The sequence below is a fragment of the Cebidichthys violaceus genome, unplaced genomic scaffold (genome assembly GCF_023349555.1).
Source record: "Cebidichthys violaceus isolate CVI_PGR_0920_01 unplaced genomic scaffold, fCebVio1.0.p SCAF_15, whole genome shotgun sequence".
NCBI lineage: Eukaryota > Metazoa > Chordata > Actinopteri > Perciformes > Stichaeidae > Cebidichthys > Cebidichthys violaceus.
In genome coordinates this window covers 15,001,683-15,022,910 of record NW_027176318.1, presented here as the reverse complement: position 1 = coordinate 15,022,910, position 21,228 = coordinate 15,001,683, and the positions used below count along the sequence as shown (strand labels likewise).

The 21,228-nt window shown below is 42.5% G+C and overlaps 1 protein-coding gene across 3 annotated transcripts in view; it reads right to left on the bottom strand.

Annotated features, from left to right (window-relative positions):
- Positions 1-21,228, bottom strand: part of LOC137872027 (cadherin-18) — a 144,803-nt gene that overhangs the window by 35,316 nt on the left and 88,259 nt on the right. For all 3 annotated transcript variants that reach the window (XM_068710223.1, XM_068710222.1, XM_068710224.1), the window contains 2 exons: positions 9,291-9,585; positions 4,235-4,354 (listed from right to left, as the gene is read on the bottom strand). In XM_068710223.1, the coding sequence (XP_068566324.1) occupies positions 4,235-4,354; positions 9,291-9,585 (415 nt within the window). The remainder of the gene's footprint in view (positions 1-4,234; positions 4,355-9,290; positions 9,586-21,228) is intronic.

The window sequence follows — 21,228 nt, the reverse complement described above, 5'->3', positions numbered from 1 at the left end:
TGTCAATGTATGCAAAGTGTCTTTTCAAAATAAAATCTAGCGAACCTCTTTCCACGTCTAGCTTCTCTGCAAAAAATGCAACACATGTTAACGACGTAAAGGAACAGTTTGACGTGTCGGGACATGCACCTATTCTCTTTTTTTGTGAAAACTTGGCCGAGCAGATTGATGCACTCTTAGCTGGCAGACATTTGTTTTAGCCCTTCGGACAGAGCAAAGCCAGCTGTTTCCAGTCGTTCTGCTACGCTAATCACCCGCTGGCTCTCGCTTCGCATCAAGAACACAAACATGAGAGTGAAACATGAGAGTGTTCTCGATCTTCTCATCGAGCTCTTGGCAACAGAATGAATAACCTTATTTCCCCCAAATTTCTTCCTCTAAATCCATTTCTAGAAAAACCGCAAATGAATTCCTGTTTACTGGTGATGAAAGCGAACGGCTGCCTCCATGCGCAGTGACTCCAGGTAGGAACGGGGAGCGAATGGTATCGAATTGTGCGTCTGGAAGTTTTCACTCCTGCCACAAACGGCTGCACCAGGTGACTTCACTGATTAAGGTCTCCACTCTCTTTGAATGTGTGGTAATCAGTGGCTGTAGTCTGTAGTGTTTAATGTAGACACACCTCTAAATAACATATCGTTGTGCTTATTAATGCTAAAGACACCTTATGATACATTTACACAGAACTACACTTGATTTAAGAGGTTTGTGTTGGTATTTTTTGGCAGTTTTTTCGTCTACATTGTGTGACGTACACACCGTTTATGATTTAATGACCTGATTGCTTTGACAGATTGAAACAATTCAACCGTTCATTGATCAATTCTCACTGCTAGAAATGCAAAACCAATGCATTTAAATGCATAGGTTCGCATATTTTGCCATTTGTTCTTTTTACTTTAAATAAATGAATACATTTCTTTTTCATTCATTAAATGAACCAGTGACCAGCCACACTCACCCACTGGTACACTGGAGCGCTTATGACGGCGCCACATAATGTGTAGCGACACGATGAATCATCGGAATTGCAGCTCATATTGCCATTATCTATCCAAATGTCAGTCGCACATACTCGCAGACAACTCTGTCATTCTGCTCACAATTTGGAAGAGATTATTCATGAAAAAGAACTGCGAAGAATGTCAAGTTATTACAACGCAGTGCAAAGCTGACACATTTGTGTTCTTCTGCCCCCCCCAGGCCTCCCATCATTATCAGTTGCATCAGTTACATTTCTGTATTTACAAAGTCTGTGTCATGCTCATTTATTTCTTCAGCCAAGTGAATCTAATCTGAAATCCCTATCTCTCCTTGTTTGCATGCGGCATGACACCACCTTAGATGCATCAATTACAATTTTTACATCCATGATTGAATCTCATTTCCAGCGGAGACGAGAAGCCGCCTTAATGCCGTTCTCCGAGTTAATTAGTCAGTTAGGAAAGTGTGAACTCAGTTATTTTTTATTTATTTTTTTTTGCACTGAGCAATTAGCACGTCTGCCTGAGTTATCCAACTTTAAATTCAGAATGTCCAATGTAATTTGCCTTTGGTTTGGTTGAAGATTGGCGTGAGTTTAGGCAAATAACGCTGGAAATCACGACTCAGCTGCCGTGACTTTAGGGCTGCGCTTTTCTTTTGTTAAAAGCATCAATCTGGGACAAAATTAAGAGGCCAGATGAACAATTTTGTGCTCTTGGATACAATTTAATCATAAACACGCCGACCCGGACCCCGTCCGCTGAGAGTGGTAAAAATGTTTATGGCTCATTATATGAAGCTAGGCTGTAATAATGTAAAACTCTGGATTAGCCATTGAAAATGAGAAGCGTGCGAGTTTTCCTTTTCGTGTCAAGCAGTAAAAAAAGTTTCATCATTGCACGTCCTGCAATGTGACTATTGTAGCCATAATGTAATGATAATATTTCGCAGCTTTTGTCTTGATGAACACGGTCATGTCTTCACGATCTAACAACAAATTATATGGATCTTGCATAAGTAGGCGTTCGCTCATGCCTGTTTAAGTCTGATTTTGGTTTTTGAAATATAGCTTTAACTGCACCAACGTGACCCTAATGTAGCTAAATAGAGGTGATGCGATTTACAGGCATATAATCATTACCCGCAGCTGTTTGTTGTTTCTGATTAAGGACATTAATGTACAGTATTTTAATTCTAACAGCTCTGACAAATAACTAATGGGGATATTTGGTTTCAGGAGCTGAAACACTAATTCGGGACCGATTTGCCGAGGCAGTGTGTTATACGAGTCCTGCTCTACCGTTGAAAGGGGAGATCTTCTGTAACTGTGGTCAATTTTACATTAAACACCAGTTCCAAACTGTCAGAACGCCCGGTCATTTCACTCGCTGGTAGGTGTGAGATGATGTTATCAGAAGCCACGAAGCCAGGGGGAGGAATCGGGTGAAATTGTTCACTTCGTGGCTTGCTGAGGATTTGGTTCAAGTCTGAGACGGTCCTTTGGGGATTCCTTCAGCACCATGTGTGCAGGCCAACTGCTATCATTACCCTCTGTCCTTAAACGATTTCTCCTTCTACCTCGTGGGTCTTGTACAAATCTGTCACAGGCCACCAGACCAAGGTCAAATGAAAAGAGGTGTGTGTGTGTGTGTGTGTGTGTGTGTGTGTGTGTGTGTGTGTGTGTCGTCTGTGTTTAATCCCGCTAATAATACATGAATTCCCCGAGATGATGTCTCTTCCGTGTAATCGAGGTGGGAGCCAGGTACATGTGGACATAAGGAGGCGGGAGCAGGCGAATGCGCTGCGAGACGTGTCGCAGGAGCAGCTTTCGGCTCCCCAGTGTGGCGCTCAAAAAGGTGGCAGCGTGCCAACGCGACCGCTCTGCGACTCGGGCTTGGCATATTACAAGATCACATGCGAGTGCGGCGTCCTCCACGTGCACACTTCCTCCACGTGCACACTTCCCACTGACCGCTGGAGTTCCTTGTCCTAATTTAAGGGAGGAGGGTGGATCGCCAGCGGCAAAAAAAAAAAAAAAAACCCAAACAACCGACGACTTGTATGAATGAATACATGCGCTGCGCTGAGAGTGCAGCTGGCGAGGCCTTCGATCGCCCTCCTACTCCTCTGCACGCCCCGCGCCGAATTACAATGCAGGCAAGATGCCGAGTCAGCTCAAGCAAAACAAGCCATCTGATGTGTCCAACAGCACGGTGGCGTACGGGAATTGGAGAGAAAATTACCGCAGGATAATCATTTTTACGGTCAAAAAACGTGATATGAAATAGATTTCGGCTGTAGCGTTTTGAACGGAACAATGTATGTGCTGTTGCGAGAGAGGCCCCCGGTTTTCATTCAAAAAGTTGGCATTGCTTCTGCCTCACGACGCCGCTGTGAAATTGCTCCATCAATCCCCACCGCCTGGTTTTCCCTCGAGGTGAAGTCAAAATATTCAGCAATTCATTTGTGTTGCTCATTCAGCAAAGAATTCATGTTTTACATGGGCGGTGGTAGTCTCAAAGGGGCCAGTAGTTGTTCCAGACTGCAATGAATCAATTCATACAAGTGGATCGTTGTTCAGTTTAACCAGCAGCAAGCAAGCAAGCAAGCAAGCATGACTTCAGATAGAAACGTGCACGCACTCGTTTGTGAGACAGAGGGATTCAAAACAAACAGACACACACACACACACACACACACACACACACACTTGCAACACATCTTTCACATCATATAAAAGTTATATGTCTCGCACTTTAGAAGGTTTATAAACATTTCATAGATTCCAGCAGAGGCCTTTCAGACAAAGAACGGAATTTTAAAGCGCTGAGCACTGCAGCCGTTGTAGCTTTTTATATGTTTTCCCTCCATTTCGAAAAAAAAAGGTTGCAAACAATGGCTTTTCTGAAGGCATCTCTACAAATGTCTTCTGTGACCCCTGAGGAGTTAGTTATGGCCCACAAAGAGCAGGTTTGCGTGTTCAACAATACAGCAGTCGCATGAGTAGTCCATAACTCTACCGCGGATGCTTTAGCTTTTTTTTTTTTACGGCGTCAGACGTGCTGCAATAACAAGAAGCGGAGATTCACTGAAAGAAAAGCACGGCGCACATATTTCACCGCATGACACGCGCGTCTCTTTAGGAGATCAACAACGGAGATTAAAACTAAGTTATGACATCCATTTGTTGTTATAGTTACCAGGCTTGAAATAGCATGTGCAACATACTTTGTCTGCAGTAATACCACACCTGTTTTAGGGTCGACGGAGAAATACGGCTGTCCTTGTAGAATACTGTAGACTATTCTGGCACTGTTTCCATAGGTGGGGTCGTCTGCATCAGATGCTGTGATTTGCAACACAGAAGTGCCTAAAAAAGAAGAGAGAGAGAGAACACAGCAAGATTATTTCCTGGTATTTACTGTCTCTTATACAGGTTTATAGGCTCCGTGCTGAAAACCACCTCGCAGACCTTTTTAAGATTCGCTAACCGATCGAACGACTCGTAGAGGTTAACTCGATTCGCAAGCAGGAGTGAGTCCGAAGCTTAAACGTGGCGAATGCACAGTTCTGCTCGAGAGCTCGGTTAACACCCGAGAGCTGCTGCTGCTGCTGCTGCTGCTCCAGACTCTCTCCAGGTAACGGGACCCTCGTTCAATGCGACTCTCGTTCGAGGAAAATAAATATCGCTCATGAGCACACAGGACTACGAAGACAGAGACGCTTAGACGCTGGGCACGTTCTCACAATAAACACCAGGAGAGCTGTAGCCTTTAGAGGAACACCTCATTCAACCCAAAGAAACAGCAAACTAACAAATACTAACGCAGTATTTCGCCAACTGCAAAAAAAAACCCCTCTCTAAAACACAAAATAAGTAAGAAAAAACATGATAAATGAACTGTATATATAATGTAATGTAGTGTGTATTGGGCTGTCAAACCCTGGGCAATGGGGGAACGCGAGAACAAGCTCTCTACTTAAGTTTTCACGCATTTTTCATTGCGTGAGATGACAAAAACAAAGACAAATGATATCAAAAGTGAGAGGGAAGAGTCATCGTTAACACCGTTATTTAAAAATGCCCCGCGTGAAAGCCACTGTGGTTCAATTTAACAGCTGAAGTGTTGCTCAAACAGCATTACAGGCTCCATTAACCCGTCATAATTGCATGATGAGTGCATTGCAATTGCACTACAAGCTTATATGATGCATGAGAATATGTATGAATCAAGAGTATGGCATGAGACGCAGTCCTGGACATCTTGTGGATACTTGCATTCTTTTTTTTTGTCCTCTGGGAATAAAAACTAAATTAAACAAGTGAAAACATTACACTGGTAATATTTTCGATATCAATTGTGGAATTGCTTCAGAAGCCGTTCCAAATCACCCGGCTAAGGAAACACATTAGTGAGTACATCACTTAATTGATGAACCTTGAGTTGACCTGCGTTAAATGGCTTAAGTAAATAAAAACGCTCATCTGTGACCTTGTGCGGTTTAATATTTCTACATAGCACGGCGATGAATCCGACTGCAACACGCTCTTACAACTTTACCACGGATCACATATTCACACCGTTGCATAACGCACTCGTTGCGCACTCTCACAAGACTACAACGTGCTTTCTGATCGCTCACAATGCGCTTCAACTGGAGAGCTCAAGTCTCACTATGTGTTTGGGACTATTAAGGTAATGAGCGCAGCGTTAACGGGTCTGATTTAACTCGAGAGTCAGCATGCACGTGTTTGCGGAACATTCATTTTTGAGAAATGATGTTTCACAAATGCAGTAAAACTCACCAACGGGTCAGGTTTTCACAGTACCTTTTTAGTCCCGTTAGAAGTGTTCTGGAGAGGACAAAACACACCAATGCAGCGGCTCTTAAAGGCTCTAACAAAGGGACCAAACAGGGCTTGTTGTAGTCCGTCTTCTAAGCAGGAGTCTGAAACCTCTGTAAGTGCTGAGCAAGTTTTCAAAACTGGGACTCATCCCACTTAAAAGGATTTGGTTTTATCTCTTCAGAACCCCTTTAACCAGGTGGTACCCCTACATTGAAACAAATTGATTATGTTTGATCGTTAAACCCCTTAAGTCCTCAAGGACGTATGACATTGTTGGAGGCCAAGCTGCTTTGAAGACAGAGAAGCATCGTATATTTAGATTTAAAAGTACACTCCGCTTTGCATTGCGCCTTGAATATTTCTTCTTTTAGAAAACGTAAGTAAGAACAGCCGACGCTCCGCTCCACTGGTCAAACACTTCCGACACATTTAGGAAAAGCACCACGGTTGGGCTTATAATAACTACACGAGTACAAGAATTCTTTGAGCGTCCTAGAACGATGTGGACGGGTTGGTCTCGTGCAGCGCTGAAGGCCGCCTTGAGCTGTGATATCAGATGTGACAAAGTGTTGGTTTTTCACGCCCTGGGAATGAAAAACAGGCTGGAACAACGTTGAGGATAATCAGAAACACACCATGCTGGAAAACTGTGAACACGCAGAGCATCCCATCCATCATGAACCCAGTCACATACTGTTTCCCCCGTTTTTACATGTGCTTTCATCAGCTCCTTTGGGTTTCAACATCTACTGACCTCGCTGGACTCATTGCTGCGACCGCGAGACTTAATGTACTCTTAAAAGATCAAGGATGGCGTCTGAAGGTGGATTACAACCGCGAGGTTCCCTTCATCCTCCCTACGTTTGAGTCAGAGCTCTTGTGCCGTTTGCTTCATCCCAAATTATAAGAAATGAAGAAGAGAAAAAAAAAAAAAGAAGCATTTCCTCGACCTGTAACGTAGCAGCAATTAGTAAACAAGATGTTGTTTTAATGGGTGGAAGTAATGTGTCATCTTGACGGGGTGAAAGATGTCAATACACAGCCGAGTGTGTTTTTTCAGGGAGGAAATTCAAAAACTGAAATTGATCTGTGTTTTATGATGGATAGCAACATTTACCGGAAACAACACCCGAGAGAGACAAAGCGTTGGAAAATAAATCAAAAAGTGCGTGTTCAGTGTGCAGCCCTGAATGTTTGCTTCATGAAAGGCTTTGACGCTCACCAGCGTGTGTGCTATTCAGGCTTCCAATAACACTCATTTTAATTATAACTCCTCATCTAAAAAGGAGCAATCACAAACACAACCACTGTTAACCGGTGATTCTTTTAACCCAGAAGTGAAATGGTTGACAGGAAAGCAGCGATGCCATCTCCAGCACGTCTATTCAGAGACACGTCGACCCGGGGAGACGCACAGCAGCTGGAAAAACGATACTCTAAAAAAAAAACAGTATTGCACCGTTGAATCGGAGGTAGGAAGCGGTAACGCCGGACTACCTGGCACCTGCCCGGCTAATCAATTTAGACAGGAAATAAAAGATCATCGCAGCCAATTAGTTGCCACACTCCCAGACAGCCCCCCCCACCCCCCCCGCCCCCCCCCACCCCACCCCTCCCCCCTTTCCTGCACTTGGGCGCACCGGTATTGACAAACGCTAGGGGGATTAGTGCTTCGGAGTGCGAGGACAGCTGATTGTTACAGACGATTTGACGCCGCAGATGCCGAACCAACGAGGAATTACTTTAATGGGCATGAGCAAAAAGAGGGGGCGGGAAGAAAAAAAGAAAAAAAAAAGGCTAATTATTTTCCCCTTCACAGTCCTTGATTTCCTCCCTTGGGTCATCAATGGTGATTGATTCTTTTTTTTTTGTGTGCAATAGATGATGAAGTTTCAACTGAAACTTTAAAAATAAGCAGTCTCGTTAGGACTAAACGAAGGATGCCGATACGCAGATCGAGGCTGTTAGTATATTCTCAGTACCTTATTATGCACTCATTCAAAGATAAAGATCACAGCAACTGATTTATCTAATGAGATAAATAATATATATATATATATGTATCTAATAAAATAGAATATTCAGTACGTGCCAATACATACCAAGCATCAGAACGTGCTGCGCAGTGCAGCTCTCTCTGCAGAGATTAAGACATGCTCTTGACACATCCAATTTAGGTACCAACATACTGACCAGTGCAGTTGTATGTGTGTCAGGTCCGGTCTGGTCCTGAATATTCATCAATGCAACCGGGGAGATATTGACTGTTTATACAGAGGGCGTCCGCGGGTCTATTGAGGTTAGCATATTTAATCAATTTTTCTACATTTCCATCTTCTCGCTGCAAAGAAGCTGATGATTCTGTTCATTTTTCTCTTTGAGGTATTTTTTTTATTTATTTATTTTTTTTTCGTAACGGGCCCACGGTATTGCTGCTTGCAAGCTTTCTCGAGAACCTCTCATCCAAAACGATTTCACACTCAACCCTGAGCTTCCTTTGGTCCTGAGAAACACCCCCGCTATACGACGGAGTGGCACCCCCCCCCCCCCACGGACGCCCACATACACCAGCGCCATTTGGGTGCAAAATACAAGAACATCGAACATACGGACGCTCTAGTTTGAAGTACGTCTTTTCAGCCACTAAAGGAACTATTTTAGACGGACAGATATAAATGGAATGTTTTCAGCAAAGTGTCAGCGCCACAGATTCACTACCTTATAGTGCTTCAGAGGGAAAATCGCTCTGACAGCAGTTTGGCCACCATTTATGTTTGGCCACAACCTACATATGTTTTTTGAAGGAGTGCTGTGAAATTTCTGAGCACCATACTTTTGAGCTATTGTGCTGAGAGGCAGAATCAAGTGGACTGAGAAAAGAGGGTGTGTGTGTGTGTGTGTGTGTGTGTGTGTGTTGGGTTTTTGCCCACGAATAAAAAACAGAAAGGAAATAGATGTTTGCCACATGATTCTGGGCAGGAGCGGCTGTCTCAGAGGAGGTATAGAGGCCTTTTCTTTCCTCCGTGATGCGGAGGACTCCGCCGCCCCGATGGAGGGGGATTGCTGCGGAGGCACTATTGAGTGCTTTATAAAGACCTGCCCACCCGGGAAACCGTCACAGCGACCGGCAAACAAAGATGAAAAAGAGGACTCGGCTGGCTTACAGGAGATCAAACATTCTGCAGAACCATCATCACAGAGAGGACAAACCAGAACGCCGCGCTGGGTCGCAAACATGCTCGAGCGAGACATCGTGGAGCGATACTTGCTCATGAGTGTATTTGAAATGTGAACGAAAATGTAATTTATTTTTTTACCGCATTGGATAAGAGGGATTAAAAACATGAAGAATATGTCAAACTCAAAAGTTTAGTCATTTATTTTCAACCCATTCAACGCTTACCGCTGCAGATAATCACGTGAAAGTCCGGTTATTAATCGCGGAGCGGCTACTCACCCAGTTCAGACATCTCCGGCACCGTAGCTACAAAGGGTCCATCTGGAAATTTGGGCGCATTGTCATTGATGTCTTGTACTTTGATGATGAATTCCGACTTTGGTTCCAGCGCCTCCTCTGTGTTGCGGTCCAAGGCTTGTGCGTGCAGGACGTAATGTGCTTTCCTCTCACGATCCAGACTCTTAGTGGCGTGAATATCTCCCGTCACCTCGTCGATGATGAATATGGTCCCAGCTCCGTCCCCGCTCAGAATGTACCGGACGGATCCATCGCCTTTATCGGAGTTGGAGTGAAGCTGCGAGGCAAACCAGACACAGGGTGTGTGAATACAGAGAACAGAGCGTTGACAAAAATGATGTGATGTTAAAATTATGATGCCCAAATTAGTGCTGAAATGATTGAATGATTATAATTCAGTTGTCAAATAACACATAACTTTCAAGTAGTTAATCATTTTTCAAGAAAGAAATACCAAATATCTAATTTCAGCATCTGAAATGTGAGGATTTTCTATATTTCTCTGTTTTATACCGACGTATATGAAATAAATGTTGGCTATTGAATGGAGAAAAAGCAAGTAAAGTGTTAGCTTTGGGTCTTGGAAATGGTGTTTTTCACTTGACATTTTCAAGATTACTTAAAATTGGAGCTCAATAAGAACAAACTATGATTCACATCTTAAGTACTCCACTTTACCGAGGCCATTTCAAAAACACGTGCTTCACATAGCCTAACCTTTGCAGCGTTACTGCAATGCATGGTGGTCCACCGGCCCACGTTTCAGACAACTCCCAACATTATTTAATAATCCCGCTCAGCCTCCACTGTACCCGAGCATCGCTGAAGGAAGATTCATGTTTGGGGTGAAACCCCTACGAGAGCGTAGAGAAGGGGGACTAAGGGGAGACTTTTCAGCCATAATTGATGCCAAGAGGATGAAGACTTTCATGCCAACTGCTCAGCTGGCTTTGTAGTTTTTAGACTTTATAAATATATTTTACCAGTGGATTTCCAAACCAGGGCGCCATGGTAACATCATCATTTAAAGAACTTGATCTCACCCATGAATAAAACATGTTTTACATTTGTTCCTTTTTTTCTTTTTTTCCCCCTCAGGGAAGTGTCACAGCTGAACACAACAGAACAATCCATTTCCATTATGTGTTCTATACTGGTGGTACTGGTAGTGGTTTTGTGTGTCATACTTGTATATGCACATCAATGAACTGTGAACACAACCTTTGAATTCAAAGTCAGTTTCGCCGCAAACAAGATTAATGCATGTCTTTGGAGAGCATAAGACACACACACACACACACACACACACACACACACACACACACACACACACAGAGAAAATGAATAATTCATTCCCTATTTGTATGGAGGCAACATGTTACTCTCCCTCACATTATTATATATATATATATATATATATATATATATATATATATATATATATATATATATATATATATATATATATATATATATATATATATATATACACACACACACACATACATACAATAGAATGGATATGATACAAAACCTGTGTGCAAAATACCAAAATGTAAAGAGGAGACAAAATAACAAAAGCATTTAAAATGTCATGAAAAGGGACTTTGAAGTGATGCGTTCACAATTACTAGGTGAGTCATTGTCTGTGTGATCAACATCTGTCAGATATAGCAGAGGTCAGCACTTCTATATGCGAGTTATCACAACAACAACAACAACAACAACAAACTAACAAAAGGGTCTGATCCGTAGGTGCATCTGTCAAAACAAATAATAAACAGATTCAAAAATATGTTTCAAGTTGAGTAGTTAAAAAAAAGAAGAAGAATTACATAACATAACTCTTACACCAATCAAAGGGGATGTGCTCTGACTCTACTGGCGAAAAAGTGTAATATGTCCTTATCATCACATAATACAATACATAATACAATATAACCATACGAGGCAAAATGAAACGGGTGAAGGTGTTTTACATCCTACTGAACTTGTAAATATGAAATCTCACATGCCTACATATTAGGACTCTCACGATAACTACTATATGTTGTGCCAGAAAGAATTGCAATAAATGATATTGTCATTTTAAGACTCTGATATAATGCGTAACGATGAAAGTACATCCTTTCAAAGAGCAATGAACTCTTAATTCTTAAGAATATTTAAAAAAAAGTGTAAAAATATGACTTCATATCTTATATGATAATATGCATGTAAACACAACAGGCAATATCGAGGTCATGAGCGAGGTCGTTATCCATGTACGGTATGATAAGTCCATAAGGTCGCTATTGTTACAGGCCTACTCAACGTCTCGTGTAACTTCTGCGTTGTCTTTGATGGGGAATAATCAGTATTCTGTGATCTCACTGCTGATGCGTCTGATTATGGATGTGTCAGCAGTGAGATCTAAACAGTGAGCGTGATCTAAACTGAACAAGATTAATTGTAATTCTCAGTAGGAGAATGAGAAACTCCGATATACCGTCGATGAGCTCCGTTGCTTGATAATGTAAAGCTATTTCCAAACACGACATGATTTTCCAATATAGGCTCCCACTCGGGTGGGTCAGCTCAACACATGCTATAGCTATCCAACATTCTCACTTTATTTTTTACGGCGAAGTTCTGGCAACCACAGCTGCCAGTAACTTACCGTTAAGTTGCATATTACCGTAAACAGGTTCATGAAATCTCTGGGGTTTTTTTTATAGTAATTTACTGTAAACAAAAAAAAGAGTTCTCAACTGTGAAATCTACGGTTGCAAAACAAACATACCGTGATGTACGATACAATTTCACTTCATTTTTTACGGTGAAATTCTGGCAACCACAGCTGCCAGTAATTTACCGTTAAGTTGCATATTACCGTAAACAGGTTCATGTTTTTTTTTTATAGTAATTTACTGTAAAGAAAAAAAAGAGTTCTCAACTGTGAAATCTACGGTTGCAAAAGAAACATACCGTGACGTACTATACAATTTCACTTTATGTTTTACGGTGAAGTTCTGGCAACCACAGCTGCCAGTATTTTACCGTACATTACACAGAATAGTTTTTTACAGTGTAGACGGGGGAGATGATTGAACTTTTAGTTCATCTAAAACCTTCATTGCTTCCTGTTCTCCTCCCATCAACGCACCAAAGACATGAGAAACACACCGTCACGCATAGCAATAATACATGTATTATTATTGTTTAAAAGTGCAAGAGAAACATTCATGAATGTTGACGAAAAAAAAGATCTTTTTTCTTTTAAATTAAAAGAATATTAGGGCCTAAAACTAAATTCATCCACCGCAGCTGAGCAGTTTATAGGCTGTTAAACAGTTAGTTGGTCGCATAGCTATGTTTGACCTGCTGCCCATGTTGTTGGAAACAAACATCATGACACATCAAGTCATTTTAGTTGGGGGGGGGGGGGATCTTGGCTAGAAATGACTTGTCCGCCGCAAAATCTGCAGCACTCAATATCAGACAGTCAGCTGCAGCAGAAGCTGTTGTTTGCCAGCAGTAGGCTAACTAAACACTTTATGAGAGACAGCAAGCGCGGATTGAAAACCCGCAGGTCGCTGCTGGGAACAAACACGCTGCCACTGGAACAATTTAGAGGCGATTTGTAAGGAACAAACAGAACTCAGAGAGTAGAAAAGATGTTCTTTCAGCTTCGGCGTGTTCGTGAGCTTTACGTCAAAATGTGGAAACAACACGGACGCCACAAAGAAGACGTGTAGCAATTTATTGCTAGACCAACACATTGGCTGCTCTGGAGTTGTTGTTCCGACTCGAGGGGGCGTTCGTGGGAATTTTTCCCGCGATTATTCCGACGGCGCGCACAAATGCCCTCTCTGACATCCTTCATGAAAGCGAAAGTGACGGTGTTGTTGTATGTGGGTTTTGGCAGGCAGCTGCTTCCGCCGCATTCTGTGTCCCGGCTCAACATTCACAGAATCCTTAAATGTAAGGAGCTGTTGTGGAATAATGAGGCAGCGACAACATCACTGACACTCCGGTGAAGTATGGCCCCCGTTTGGCGTCGAAGATGAAACGCTCCCAAGCAAGGCTAGTCTACTTAGACTGATGTATGTACATCTACTAAGCCAGAAACAAAGACTAAGTTTATCACATCACCACTAAAACAAACTAATATTACAGAAGCTCATAACTGACCCTGGCTGTAAATATCTCAGGGTTTAGACACGCTTGAATAACAACTTTCTTTTTGTATAATTTGCTTATCTGAATAGATTCTGGATGTACAACTAGGGAATTTTAAGTCAAAGTGAATCTTGCAGAGTAATATCAACTGACATGAATAAAAGTATATATATATCAGCCACATCGCCCCAGCTCTAGATCTAATTGATACATAAGGATTCATATTAATGTTCCCCTGCAAAGCTTGCAAAAAAAAATAACTCGCCAACCAAACTGCATTGATTTTGCTGTAAACACATTTAACTGGCGCAGTCCCTGAATTAGGACACCGCTAAATTGTTTTGGAGTACAGAACAGAGCTGAGAAAAGACCGTCTACTTTGGCGGTGACCCAGTTTTAGAAACAATCAATCGTCATACTGTTCAATTTTATTAAGGGCATTCAACTTCGCACCCGTTATTGACTGGATTCATTGATTGATTGTTTGTTACATAATGATTCACTATTTCAGCACTGCTGATTCCTATACTGGATGTGCATCGCAGAGATCTCTGCTGGGAGGTATGACATGTTACCGTATTGACCCAGAAGCCCAGTTAAACCAACCTGGTGTGTATTTTTCGACTAAAGGGGACAAAAGGGACATCTCACAACCTACAAACTGGGGAATGTGTCGTTGTTGTTGTGTTTTTTACTCGCTGTCTAGATCAGAAATCATTTGATTTAACAAACCAATCAGATTTGTCTCTCCTTCCTTTGTCACGTTCAGGTTCATTAGTATTTTATTTGTCACTTTTGGAACAGTTTGGCTGCCATTCTTCTTCTTCTTCTACTCTTAAATTGGAGCACAGCTACCTTTTTTAAAGTGCAGTACTTCCACCGACTGTTACCACTCTCTGTTTACGGCAGCATTGTGTATGCATGAGTGTCCTCATATGCTGGTTAATTATTTGATATGAGGACCTGCTTTACAGCACCTCTGCAGAGCACACCTTTTAAAAGGGGGGCGTATCATGGAAAACCCACTTTGTCAGTGCTTGTGCACACACAGTTGGGTTGACGGAGTGCCTACCAACCCACAAACTGAAATAAGGTAACCTGTACACAGGTGCACACTATTTGTCTAACGAGCCAATCAGAGCAGGCTGGCCCTTTTTTTTTTTGTGATGGGGGCTTAAAGAAACAGGTACATTCAGACCAACAGCATGAGAAAAACAATTATTTTTCTTTTACTTTAAACGTTCAAGCAGGAAAACAAAATTCTTATCTGCCTGAACTCGAGCATGACGCGTCTCCTTTAACAATGAGAACAACCACAGAGACAGAACTGCAGTACTGCCAGTATAAATGCTCAACCATAAACAGACACAAGTTATTTAACGAGCTGAACAGCGGAGATCCTGAGGCCACATCTAATCAAAACCTGGACTAGCGAATAACTTACTAATTAGAAAGCCACTGTCGATAGCAGACCTGACTCTGGATGAGAGCCGCCTGTACTTCCCATGGTAAATACCGGGCCTGTAATTAGATAAGGAGTCAAAGATGCTGTTGAATCAGGTAGCTAATCAGCTGCTAGGTTGTGCTAATATGAAACACAACCTCCACGGCAACCACTCCGACTGCGTTTACACATCGGAGGCAGTGTGGATGGGAACAATTACTTGTGTTGACATTGTTTGGCCCATCGTTGCACTCTTTGAATTATATATATATGTGTAGACATTAGTTTGATAATCAATTCCTACATATAAATTCTATCATTTAAATGAACCAGGCGGAACCACTTCTATAACGACTACAAGGACATATCCACTTCTGTCCTGCAGCGCGCCACAACTCCGGCTCATAAATGTAACGTCGCCTCCAGTCACAGTGCTAATTTAGCCATTGACTTCCTTTTGCAGGAGCCAATGAATCATGCTCGTCGAAGTGCAAACCAACGATGCATATGGCGACCGCCGCCTTCCAACAATCTATAGGCGATAAAAAGGTGTCGACGGGTTGCGGGGGCCATTACACAAAACATCACAAGCTAAAAAAGTACAGCAGTGTCACGCCAGCTGGGAGAAAAAAAACAATGAGAGGAATGCTCAACGTCCAAATCCCGAAGGAGCCATGAGGATCCACGCTTCGATGCGAGTGTCTTCAGGAGATCTCGGTATGTTAGGCGGTCTTGATTGCCATAGAAATCACCCTCATGTCCCATAATACCCCATCATGGTCCATCGTGTACTCACGACAGATGTGTCCTACACTTCAATATGCAACATATCATCAGAAAAAAGAAAATAATAATCAGTTTCTATCAAATCCTTGTTTTGAATTCCAGCGAAAACACAAATATTTGAATATATTAGGTGAATTAAACGTACACCCTTTGGGGTGTAAAGGATTGGTAAGTTAAAAGTGATCAGTATTGCGTCCATCCATCAGGTGAAATTGTTCACTGTTTATTTGTATTGGAACAGTAAAGTGCATCACAACCAGTATTGCTAGATCTTACACTGATACTGAGTGTCTCCTGGCTTTAAGGACGCTTCACTAACCATCTGTGAGATGCAAAGAAAAGAGCGTCTGAGCGTCCGTGCTGCTCTGGACAGAGACCTCCCTCATTGCTGTTCAGTTCAGTTTCTATTTGCTCCTCTTCTCTCAGTCAAAGCTGATTGTGCAAAACTGGGCTCTGGGCAAAGCTCTGTCACATGATTAAGAAAACAACAAGGCTCCATTTCTCTGCAGAGGGTGCTGCTACTGTGCATTTCGACTACAGCGCTGGGCTACTTTTATTCAAGCTTCATTCATTTTGATCACACAGAAACATTTCATGACAACTCGCCTTTATGTAATTAGTGTTTAAAAAAAAAAAAAGGCTGAAATGAGCTCAACGTGCCTCCGATTTATGTGTGGCAATCTGGAAGAGAGAGACGGGGGGGGGGGGGGGCAATATATAATGAATGGAAATGAATGGCAATATCTCATACACACGGATCAGTGAAGACGAGAAAGGTGAAATTGTGCCGTGTGTTGCGTCGTCGTCGTCTTCCTACGAAGACTCGCGGCGCTGTAGAGGAATCCTTTTTCCTCCGCAGGTCATCAAAACAAGGGATTGCGTTTATCTCTCCGTCTCTACGGCCGACTTTATTAAAGACTAGAGGAAGACACGACTGGCATGTGGCTGGCGGCTGGCAGCTGGCAATGCATTTCTGAGGAGTTTAAAAAGATCAACGGAGTCTGGGGGCTCGGAAGCCGCCGGCGGTAAAAAAAACGAAAGAAAAAAAACACTCCAATCTCAAGGAGAACCTGGCTTATAATTTCATCATACGCCCAGAGGAGCAACCCGGGAGGAAGCGGATCCTCACTCTTCTTTTGTCAACAAGTTGCATGTTTCCACTGTTTGGGCTCTGCATACTCATTGTCGAGAGGAGCCTTAAGTTGTTTGTGTTCACGAGCTAATTGGTGCTCGCAGTCAGACGGCGTACTTTTGACTCCGTCGTAGCGCTTGTTCCGTGTCTCAGTCACTTAAGGGGAGAAAAGAGGAACAAAGCCCTCCTCCGAAGCTGACGGATATCTGCCACAGCGGCAGCATTTTCTGCAACCTCAAATAGTGTGGAACATTATCACGTCAAATAATAATGGGTAATGCAATCAAACTAGAGCTACAACCGGTGATTATGGTTATTCAATCGCTAATTTAGGCTGTCGGAAACTGACGAAAAAATGAAAAGTCAGGAGTTGTGAGTTAGCAGAACACAGTGTGAACATTGCTCTGATGAATAGAAATAGAAGCTGTAAGCAGCACCTGTATGACCAACGCAATTATCAAAATTAGAAGTAATTCATTCTGATTGGTAGATTATCAACTCGTCTTTCATCTCGTAAAAAAAACATGTTCTTCCAGATATTTACAATATATGTATATACAATATATTATTGTGATATACTGTATTTTATTGACTTCACAACGACACGGCCCTGTGAATTAACCAGATTTACATATAGTATTATTATAAAATGTTATTATTTGAAATTATCCCATAATCTTCACTGAAAGTTATGAGCCTATGTTGATAAAATAATAATAATCAGACGTTAAAGCTGGGTCTACTGCTGGAATCACATTGCTTTGTGATCCGTAGCAGCCATTCAGTCTCAACAACAAAGCTACCTTACAACCAACTTGACAACAACACAATAACTTACAAACATTGATGAATGGATTTGCTCAAAACCGCTATAATGACGGCCAACCACCACAGAAGAAGCTGTTGACCCACAGCAGATGAAAGAAGAAGCAAACGCTCTATTTCTGGGCCGACGGAGCGTCGCGCACAAAGACCGAGGTTCAGATCTCCGGTAGCCGCCATGCCAATTATTCTATTCCTGCCAATGTCTCTGCTGAAGAAAAAAAATATGAAGCTGCCAAAAATGCTGCAATGGAAACATGCATAACTCATGTCCCATTTAAGGTTAAGTCAAAAAAAAATGTAATCTCCTCATGTAAGTTTAATGAAGCATGGAATATATCAACGTTTTTCAGAAAAGGAGTACATGACATGGAACACAATGTTCACGATTGCTCTGTTGAGCTTGACCTGCGTCTAGTTTGCTCCTCCACTTACTTCCCTCTTCAGAAAACAGCTTTTAGTCCTTTTTTCCGCAAATCCTGATAATGTATGTGCCTGGTTGGATTACATTATTGGTGGAAGCCACTGATAATGTCTCGGTCTTATTCGGTGTTACAGATCCACATAATGTATGTGCCAAGCCAGCCTTTGTTTGCTATCTGCTTTGTACAAAAGGACATTGCTTCGCTTGCTGTTATTCGCAAGTCATTATGAACCGTGGGTAGAGAACAAGAAGGCAAACGAGGAGAGTCTCTCTGCCGGCGGAAAAGGAACGAGAACAACGCGAAACTCCGACGTGTGATCAAAATCTACACCAGGCTAAACGCCATCAAATATGTGAAAATACAGCCAGGGTCGCTGCATCTCAGCTGATCGATCCCCTGCTGATTTATTAATTATTGTAAGTAAAGTGCTAGGGCCAAAATGATGAATCCTAATGATTTTGATCGATGTTTTCAGCTTCATTATATCTTGGTATCGCACAAAAAAACAGAGCAATGCTTTCACTTTCGTGTTGTGCTACATGTACATCCTGTACATCCTGCAGATATACAAATATTTGCATCAAGACAAGCCTTCAAATGTTTTCTTCAGCTATCTGTTATTAGTCTTCTACTGCGGACAGCTCCCTAAAAGTGAAGCCAGAACCTCTCCGTCGCCCCTTGGTGGCTGGCTGCTCAGATGCATTTTATATCGCAGCCGATATTACGTTCATTTAATCGTCGGAAGCCGAAACTCACGATTAATAAATCAATTTGTTTGCAGCAGCATCTTTTGTTTATCTGCGTGCTCTTTGTTTGTGACTTCACAGCTCCAGTAATCAGGCCCGGCGCTGGACAAACAGCGGAGACGCTTACTCCATGTTGCTTTTGGAGAGATTCATTAAAAACTGCATGGCTTTGATGTTGAAAGCCTTGCTGATGCAGAAATGGGGAGCTGAAGGTGGGAGTCAGGTTGTTTTGGGCATTTATTCCATCAAAAATGTGGGGGGGGGGGGGGGGGGGGGGGTGTCTGAAGAGAAGGAGAAATAAGCAGGCTGAACTCCCTAGCTGATGATCCGTGCCTTGGCTTCATATTTGCAATTAGTGAAGGGGGGTGGGGGGTTCATTTTTGATTAAATCTCGGCTCTTCTTATACTTCACTCAAGAGGACTTAATCACTTTCTGTGTGGGCGTGCTTGATTGTCTGATTATCACCACATTTTGACCGTGGTCCCTCCCAATCAACTCCTCCGGAGGCCCCCCCCCCCCCCCCTTCTCTTCGATTGATTTGTAACAGTCACAGTGAGCCCTGATGATGGAGAGCCCGTCCTAATGACCATACATCAAGAGGGGTGCGACGAAGACGTGCTACCGATGCACATCAACGGAGATCCGCCCCGATGGTCGTCCTCTATTTTTGACATCTGCGGGGAGAGGAACGGAATGAATCGTTGTCTTCCCAAAAGGACGGTTTGACTTCTTGATGTACAGTAATGAGATTATTAGAGTCCCGGAAGCAACTCTGACACTCATTTAGTGGCTCTCTCTCTCTCTAACTGCTGCTAAAAATTTGATATTTCAGACAGAAATGAAACCGTCAGCAGACGAGCTCGAGAAAACATGAAGTTTCTGCCTCGTGCTCTGGCAGCGAGTGAGGGCAAATGGCTTCAGCCTCAAGTGTCTAAATGGTGCTAATACGTTTGAACGTCTCAGCCAGAGGACAGCGGAATGCACTTAGGATATATTAGGCATGCCTGCACAGGCAGCAGACTCTTCGAGTGTTATTTTCTGCAGTTGGTGACTCCATGGAAACTGTTCACTGGGTTCGCTTGATTTGTTTCACCATCACTTGTGTGGTGAAAGCGTCACCTCCCCATACAAAGACTGTTCTCGAACACAGATGAGAGAAATCAATGAATCATGAGCGCGCGCACACACACACACACACACACACACACACACACACAACTCGTACTGAGTGTACATGCCGGTGCATGCACTGAGTGTACGATTGACCCTTTGCTAAGCCCCGCCTCCCGCTGCTACTTCCTCAACTGTCAGAGCTACCGCGGAGCCCACACTGTCACTAACTACAGTCCCTGCATAGATAGGAAGTAGAATATCTTTGAGTTTTGTAGACCAGAATCTGGGCACCGCTCGAGACGATGTAACAACTAAATAGCTGGTTACTTTCACATATTTTGGAACCGTCCAGCTATAATAAAACAGAAGAAAACAAAATAATCAATAGTGTTGGGAAAGTAACCCTTAACACAAAGCTAAACTACTCATATATGAGCTGGACTGTAATGCCACTGGCGACATTTCTGTCTCTGTCAGTTCTCCAGTGCATTTCAGTTCCATTAAAACAACAATAGAGTAACAATAAAGGAAGCTATTTGAAGAAGACATCATATTGAGCACAAGCAGTTAACGTCCTTGTCTGTGCAAAATGTTACAAAAAACGTGTTTGTGACGTCCAAGACCTTTTATCACCAAACTGTAATCAGTTCATCCTTGAGTCTAAGTGTATTTTCATGCCAAATTTGGGACGGACGACCAAAAAAAACTCAATGTCGCCGAGCCGCAGCATGAAAACCTTGAGTTGAACTCTCAATACACACCCAGACACAGAGCCACCTCCACACTCACATGTGCATGCCTCAGTGTGTATCAGTGGATGATAAGTAGTATATCTGCCATTTTCAGGATGTTTCTCTTTCCCAACTCCGCATGCTAATAATGTGACATCGACTGTGAAATGTTCCTTGTTATTTCACGTTACACCTCACTGGTTTAATACTGACAACATTCCAATCTGCATGCATGTGTTTCCTGCATTGCAAAGAGTGGGTGAAAAGCATTTTTTTTATGTGAAGACCTCGCTTCATTTTCTTTCTTTTCTTGTCCTTTTTGTTGTTGTTGAGCTATTACTGTACATACGACAAGACAGTTGCCTGATTCTGTCACAGCACAATCCATTTTTAGATGTATGAATAAAACATTTAGGCACCTTTCTTAGAGGTTGCTACTCTGCCCTGCAAATGAACACAGGATAAGACCAATGAGACGTCAAGTCTCACTTTATTTACTGTATATTTCAGCAGTGGGCGAACATGGATCGATTCAAGGACACCTGACTGATGTTTTTCA